This window comes from Penaeus monodon, chromosome 14 (genome assembly GCF_015228065.2).
Source record: "Penaeus monodon isolate SGIC_2016 chromosome 14, NSTDA_Pmon_1, whole genome shotgun sequence".
In the NCBI taxonomy this organism is placed as follows: domain Eukaryota; kingdom Metazoa; phylum Arthropoda; class Malacostraca; order Decapoda; family Penaeidae; genus Penaeus; species Penaeus monodon.
This window is the reverse complement of record NC_051399.1, coordinates 7,424,510-7,432,586: the sequence shown is the minus strand read 5'-3', so window position 1 is coordinate 7,432,586 and position 8,077 is coordinate 7,424,510. Positions and strand designations below refer to the sequence as shown.

General features: G+C 38.4%; 1 protein-coding gene across 1 annotated transcript in view; it reads left to right on the top strand.

Annotated features, from left to right (window-relative positions):
* The window catches only part of LOC119580832 (phosphoglucomutase-2-like), an 11,774-nt gene extending 4,854 nt beyond the window's left edge, over positions 1-6,920 (top strand). The window contains exons 5-12 of the mRNA XM_037928985.1: positions 213-482; positions 1,016-1,203; positions 1,909-2,086; positions 2,881-2,994; positions 3,401-3,513; positions 4,115-4,217; positions 5,900-6,126; positions 6,416-6,920. Of these exons, the coding sequence (XP_037784913.1) occupies positions 213-482; positions 1,016-1,203; positions 1,909-2,086; positions 2,881-2,994; positions 3,401-3,513; positions 4,115-4,217; positions 5,900-6,126; positions 6,416-6,518 (1,296 nt within the window). The 3' untranslated portion in view covers positions 6,519-6,920. The remainder of the gene's footprint in view (positions 1-212; positions 483-1,015; positions 1,204-1,908; positions 2,087-2,880; positions 2,995-3,400; positions 3,514-4,114; positions 4,218-5,899; positions 6,127-6,415) is intronic.
* The last annotated feature ends 1,157 nt before the right edge of the window (positions 6,921-8,077 follow it).

The window sequence follows — 8,077 nt, the reverse complement described above, 5'->3', positions numbered from 1 at the left end:
TATTAATAGTTTCAAATGATCTGTAACTTGTTAACATTTCCCTATACCAAATTCTCTGTATGTCTGTCATATCACTTATTTTCAAATATACAAATTATGATTAGGATTGAAGTGTTTTACATTTAGTCAGCTCAGCTTCCTAAGGGCAGGCTGAGGTCTGTCCCATGACACTGTTCTTGAATATCATGCAATTTTTTGTCTGTTTTTCCCAGATCATTCCCCCTCATGACTCAGGCATCCAGAAATCTATCGAAGAGAACCTGAGCCCTTGGGAAAATGCCTGGAACATAGAGAAGGCATTGACAGACCCAAAGCTGACTGACCCCCTGGACGACATCTCCAACAAATATTTCTCAAAACTGGGGTCCTCCATGCTTGATAAGGAGAAGAACCAAGCCTCTCCTCTGACCTTCACCCTAACAGCTATGCACGGCGTTTCACATGACTACATGGTGGAAGCTTTCAAAGTGTGTGGGTTTAAGGTGAGGCAAACGAGCAAGGATTTCTTCAGGGGCTTTGGTGGTGGTGCCATTGGACTTGAACATTGTATGAAGTGTTAAGGGTAGGCTTTAGGTGTTCTGAATGTGTGAGGGATGTGTCACATATTTGAAAAAAAGGAAAAGAACAGAAAGTATAAAATCTTTTGCATAAAGTTAGTAGGTCTTGAATATAAGTATTTTAGATTTTAGCATCTATATTGCATAAAGTTGCAGTTTACCCTTATATTAAATGTCCCAGCAATACAGTGATTAATTTCCTAGGTAATATTAGTCAAGGACTCTGATTCAGTTTCTTGCCTCTTAGATGAATGCATAAAATATATACACCTACCTCCCGTGTCAGAGATGCAGTTGGGAACAGCAAAATGCTATTTCACGGAGAAGAAAGTAACCAAGTAAATAACAAGGAAAGTAGAAAGTAAGTAACAGGAAAACTAGCAAGTAAAGCTCATAAGTTAAGTAAATAACAAGGAAACAAGCATCTAACCAAAATCAACAAACACTTCTTCCTGCAGCCCTTTGTCCCAGTGAAGGAGCAGATGGTACCTGACCCAGAATTTCCAACAGTCAAGTTCCCCAACCCAGAGGAAGGCAAGAGTGCGCTGGACCTCTCCTTCAAGACGGCAAATGAAAATGGCTCATCTGTCATTCTGGCCAATGACCCTGATGCAGATAGGTTGGCGGTGGCTGAGAAGTTGCCGAGGTATGTGATGTCTTGAAGTAACTTAGTTTTGCTTATGAATATTATTTTGTTTTTTACATGGCTGATGTTAGAAGAGAGTTAATAGGGACTGCATTGAACTTTATATATTTTGGTGTCCTAAATTTTTTTCTTTCTTTTTCACTTTCTTTTTAAAAAAAATCTGTTTATATATATTTTATATGCTTATACTAGAGTGACATTTGTTATATTTCAATGTTTTAGGGTTGAAAAATAGGACAAAAAAAGAAAGAGATAGGGATGTAGAAAAACTATAAATTACAATAACTAGCTTAAGAAACCAGGAGATATAATTTATGTTACAGAATTACAGTGATTCTGTTGAAGGTTAGACATTGAAATGCTTCAGTTAGTAATTGGTATATTAATATTCAATGCTGTTTATACTCATTACAGTGAAAAAAGAGACAGAAAAGAGATAAAGGGGGAGGAAATAGAACACTGAATTATAATTAATTTCCTTCTCAGTAGGGAGTGTTCACAAATAGAACTAGATATATTTGATAGATGCATGATATCACTTGATTAGCACTCTCTATCAATCTACAGAAAAGAAAAAAAGTAAAGGGAGCAATTCACTTTTTCTCTTTAGTTTTAAGAGTAACGTATAGCAATTCACCTTTTCTCTTCAGTTTTAAGAGTAATGTATAGCACATCAGTTTACCTCAGGAACAATTTTCCTTACAGTGGGCAATGGAAGGTGTTCACAGGTAACGAGGAAGGAGCCTTGCTTGGTTGGTGGGCATGGCAGCGCAGTCGCCAACTCTCACCGGACATCCCACCCAGCAACTGCTACATGATCGCATCCACTGTCTCATCGAAGATTCTGAGGGCCATAGCAAGCAAGGAAGGATTTCATTTTGTGGTGTGTTCATGACGATATATTACATGTATTTTGGTTTTGTTCTTTCTTTTCTATGTAACAGATATATTTTCTTTTTTCTCCTTTCATTCCATCTTTGTTTTAAGTGGATAATTCTTCTCTCTATGATGGGTAAATGCTGTTGGAGTATATACTGTCAGATCCATACCCTGTAGAGTGAACACCCACTGAAAGCTTTCCATTTTTCGAGTTTAGCAAGAATAAGAAAATGACTGATTCTTTAAGAATTGATTCTTATTGCTTTCTTGTTATATATATATATGAACATGATCATTATGATTTTTTCATTATGAATATATTATTAAGAGAATCAAGGTTATTATATGGTATATATATATATATATATATATATATATATATATATATATATATATATATATATATATATATATATATATATATATATATATATATATATATATATAAATATATATATATATATATATGCATATACATATATATATATATTTCTGACGAAGACGCATTCAAACTGGTCAAATACATCTCTTGTATTGTGAAGATATTCATTCTCATTCATACCTTGTCTACATTTGTCAATATGAATACGATTCATATTTTATGTTCTAGTCATTACTTAAATGATGCGATAATATTGCTTTTGTTATATCCTATATTATACAATCTCATATCACTTCATCTAGTTTTTGTTCAAGAAAGAAAGAAAGATGTAGTTTGAAACTGCACCAATAATATTTGCCAGGATTGTACTCTTTCTTATCCCGTCAGTTAAACTCCGAATTCTGTTATCTTGACAGGAAACCTTAACAGGCTTTAAATGGATGGGTAACAAAGCCCACGACCTGATCCAGGAAGGCAAGACTGTTCTCTTTGCCTTTGAGGAAGCCATTGGGTTCATGAATGGCAGTGAGGTAAGGCAAATGGCATGAGTTTTGAGATGCATGAATAGTTACAAAATTCTGTTTCATCTTTTCCTGTGATTAGGTTTCTTGATGATGAGACTTATTAGATTGTGATGATTTTATTGAATATGAACCCAGAATGGTGTTGGTTTTATGCATATACAGGGGTAGGGATAACTAAGATTTTTCATTTTTCTTTAGTATGTATTAATGTAAGTTCATATCTGTATAATTGAACTATTTGTGATATGGATAAACTGGATACATTTTTATGAATGCTTTTAATTTGTTTTATCAACTGTGTATGTGTGTGCTATGAACAACATGTATCACATTTCTTTCTTTAAGGGTAGATTAATTTGTATTTCCTTCTATCTTTTCATTCTTATCCCTTTTTTTTTTTTTTTGTATTCAGGTCTTGGATAAGGATGGTGTCTCGGCTGCAATACGTCTGGCGGAAATGGCAACTGTCCTGAAGGCAGACCACAACATGACACTATTTGACAAACTGCAGGATATTTACAAGACGTAAGCTTTCATTTGGTAAATTCTTTGCCTAAAGCAAAGTCAAATTTGTAGTGAAGTGGAAGAATATTACTAGTTTTGTTACCTCTCTCTCTTTCTCTCTCTCTCTCTCTTTCTCTCTGTCCCTGCCTCTCTCTTTCTCACTGTCTCTCTCTCTCACTCTGTCTCTCTCTCTCACTCTGTCTCTCTCTCTCACTCTCTCTCTCACTCTCTCTCTCTCACTCTCTCTCTCCTCTCTCTCTCTCTCTCTCTCTCTTCTCTACTCTCTCTCTCTCTCTCTCTCTCTCTCTCTCTCTTCTCTCTCTTCTCTCTTCTCCTCTGTCTCTCTCTTCTCTCTCGTCTCTCTCTCTTTTCTCTTCTTTCTCTCTCTCTCTCTCTCTCTCTTCTCTTCTCTCCTCTCTCTCTTCTCTCTTCTCTCTTCTCTTTTCTCTCTCCTCTCTCTCTCTCTCTCTTTCCTCTCCCCCTCTCTCTCTCTCTCTCTCTCCCTCTCTCTCTCTTCTTTCCTCTCTCTCTCTCACCCTCTCTCTCTCTCTCTCTCTCTCTCTCTCTCTCTCTCTCTCTCTCTCTCTTTTACACAATCATGATATTCTGTTTATCCTTTCAGATATGGATATCATATATGTAACAACTCATATTACATCTGTCATGACCAGAAAGTTATTAGTAAGATGTTTGAGAGAATAAGGAATTTCAATGGACCAAACACTGTGAGTATCTCTTTGGATTATTATACTATTTCAATGTTACCGCAGGTTCTGCAAGTATGACTACTAAATTATCATTTATATATATATATATATATATATATATATATATATATATATATATATATATATATACATATATATATACATATATATATACATACATACATACATACATATATATATATATATATATATATATATATATATATATATATATATATATATATATATATATATATATATATATATATATATATATATATATATATATATATATAGAGCTCAAGTCAGTGCCGGGTAAATAGAGATGGTGACTCGATAAAAACACCGGGCGGAAGGCAATGGCAAACCACCGCTCTAAATTGCTAAGAAAAAATCATGGAAGCCCATGATCGTCAAGGCCGCGGTGGCCGAATGATTAGAGCGTCGGACTCAAGACTGTCACGACGGCAATCTGAGTTCAAGGGTTCGAGTCACCGACCGCCACGTTGTTCCCTTGGGCAAGAAACTTCACCTTGATTGCCTACCTAGCCACTGGGTGGCCAAGCCAGCCCAAGTCAAGTGCTGGTCCCAAGCCCGGATAAATAGAGAGAATGATTACCTAAAAGGTACCACCGGCACTCTCCGTGGAAAGGAACTGGGGACCCTACCACGTACTCACTCCAAGAGCATCACATCATGAAAACTACAATTAAGTATCATGCTGTGACCACGGCGGCTCAAACATGAACCTACCGTTAAAAGAAGATATATATATATATATATATATATATATATATATATATATATATATATATATATATATATATATATATTTTTTTTTTTTTTTTTTTTTTTTTTCCCAAGTGCCCTGTCCTACAAGGACGATGGCGATCATGTATTTCCATGATTTCTTGGCAATTTAGAGCGTGGTTTGCCGTTGCCTTCCACCCGGTGTTTTTATCGAGTCACCATCTCCATTTACCCGGGTCTGGGACCGGCACTGACTTGGGCTGGCTTGCCCACCCAGCGGCTAGGCAGGCAATCGAGGTGAAGTTCCTTGCCCGAGGGAACAAAGCGCCGGCCGGTGACTCGAACCCTCGAACTCAGATTGCCGTCGTGACAGTCCTGAGTCCGATGCTCTAACCAATCAGCCACCGTAAATCAGTGCAAGTGCATAACTAGTTATAAAGTATAGCCATAACATAGCTAACACCTCGACGGCTGTCATCTTGGGTGCCTCCTCGAAGGCCGGCTCGGTCACCTTGGGGGGGAGATGTTTTGTGTGTGTGTGTGTGTGTGTGTGTGTGTGTGTGTGTGTGTGTGTGTGTGTGTGTGTGTGTGTGTGTGTGTGTGTGTGTGTGTGTGTGTGTGTGTGGCAAGCCCACAATAGACCGGATCCTAGCGTTTCGAGTCACTGTGGAACGCCATCGTTGGTCGTGGGCTGCTCGCAGCCTACGTCGACCTCAAAGATACGTTTGTGACTCGGTGCATCCTAAGCTTTATTTGAATTCCTTGCACCAACACTTTTTAACACTTGCAGGGACAGGATGGGCAGAGCTACTATATATATATTTAATAAAAAAAATTATTTTGTATGAATACATCATATTTGTATGATGTAACCGTTGTCTTATTTCAGTGCATCTCAAGTTAACTTTATAATTCCACTTCCATGCATATTATTCTCATACATTCCATAGTACCCCAAGTCAGCGTGTGGCGGCAAATTCTCCATAGCCAACGTGCGTGATCTGACGACGGGCCACGACTCCTCGCAGCCAGACCAGAGAGCCATCCTCCCTGTGTCGGCCTCGAGCCAGATGGTTACCTTCCTGTTCTCCAACGGGTGTGTGCTCACCCTCAGGACCAGTGGAACGGAGCCCAAAATCAAGTACTACTCGGAGATGTGTGCCAAGCCTGAGCAGCTGTGAGTTATTTTGGGTGACTGCAAAATCGAATGTCGATTGTGGTCAAAATGATCAGTTTGGATTTGAATTGCCAAGAATTGAATTTGAATTGCAAGATCAGATGGAAAAAGGATAAATTAATAAGAATGTAGATGAAAGTAACTCTGTATATATATATATATATATATATATATATATATATATATATATATATATATATATATATATATAGTTTTTGTATTCATTTTAATATGAACTCTTTGATAAACACCAGCACTGTAATGCTCTTACATCTGTCGTCTTCTACAGTGACTGGGCGGCCCTGGAAGCTGAGCTCGCAGAACTGGTGGAAGGCGTTGTCCAGGAGATGATGGAACCGCAGAAGAACAACCTCATTGCTAGAGCAGATTAGGGGCGGTGTCGCTGGCCTCATTCCCGACCTCATTCCACACTTTGTATGAGGCGTTTACCTCCTGGTAGCAGTGTGTTGCCCTACTTGTGAACACATGTTTGTAGTTGAAATATAAATATATCAGTTATAATTAAATTAATTTAACTTATTTTTTTGCAGAGCACAGATGAAACTAATAAAAGTTAATTCCTAAATTATAGTAGACGCCACCGTCTGGGAATATTCTCCCAGGAATTACTCAGGTCCAGGCTTACAATTTATATACATATATTCCCAGTGATATGGTTTAGGAAAGAATAACTGGTTAATGACATCACATAATACGTTTTATTTAAATATTGTCAATAGAAATTTCCATGATTGGTAAATTGAACAACAAAGAAATAAACCTTGCTTCTTAATTTCCCATTTTTAATTTCACCTAACCATAAGATCCCTCTTGTTTAAAGAAAGGAAGGACATGCTGGAAACTGCTTGAATAGGAGAGCTCTCAGTGCTTTACTCTTCCCCCCCCAATCTTTTGATCGTCGTGTAGCAATTTTAATATTACATTTGAACAAACAAACAAAAAAACCACTGGTAACCGACACCACGGGACTAGGGGACCCGACCCTTAGACTCTGTTAATGGGTTTATTTGTGGTGATTTGACCGAGTTGGAGGCTATGTTCAGTATTTATAACAATTTTATTTCGTGGTTAGTCTTTTGTAAGTATTTCCCGCTCATTTATTCATTGTCTTTTAAAGATTTCTCTAAGGATTATCTTAGTCATTTTAATACTGATTTTATATCATAAGGAGAAAATCAAAGATTTATTGTGTGATATATACATGCAAAAAGTATAGCAAACAAGAACAAATACATGCAAATGGATTACGGACATATACAGGCACAAACAAATATGTACAGACAAATGAATTCACAGATAAATACATGTGTAAACGAACGATGGACAATTACACACACTACACCGATATATACATATGAACGAACACGACACTCGCCTTCTTGCCAAGGGCATGGATTCCCCCCACCCTGACTTTGTCGAAGCTCCGCCGTGGGCACAAACCTCGATAGAGTTCTCGGTCATGAGACTGGCAACCAAAAAGAATGAATATCCCACGCCTAGCCTAAAGGCAGAAACCCAGAGGGTCATTGCAACCATCACTCCTCCGGGTAGCAGAACATACTACACGGATGGATCGGTCGATCCCTTGACCCACACTGCAGGCGCCGGCTTCGCAGCAAGGGATGCCACAAAATCCATGAGGGTAACGGACAACGCCTCCTCGCTACAGGCAGAGGCAGTTGCTATCATGGGAGCACTGAGCCACGCGTCCGTGAGGGAAGGACACGTGGTCATACATACAGACTCCAGAGGAGCCATCGACTGTCTTCAGCAGCGCTCACCCAATGACAATATCTACCTTCTGACTACTATCCTCACACTGGCACAGAGGATTCTTGCACAGGGTAGAAGAATTATCATAAACTGGGTTCTGAGCCACATTGGGATCAGAGGGAATGAGCTTGCTGACAGACTAGCCGAAGTTGGCAGG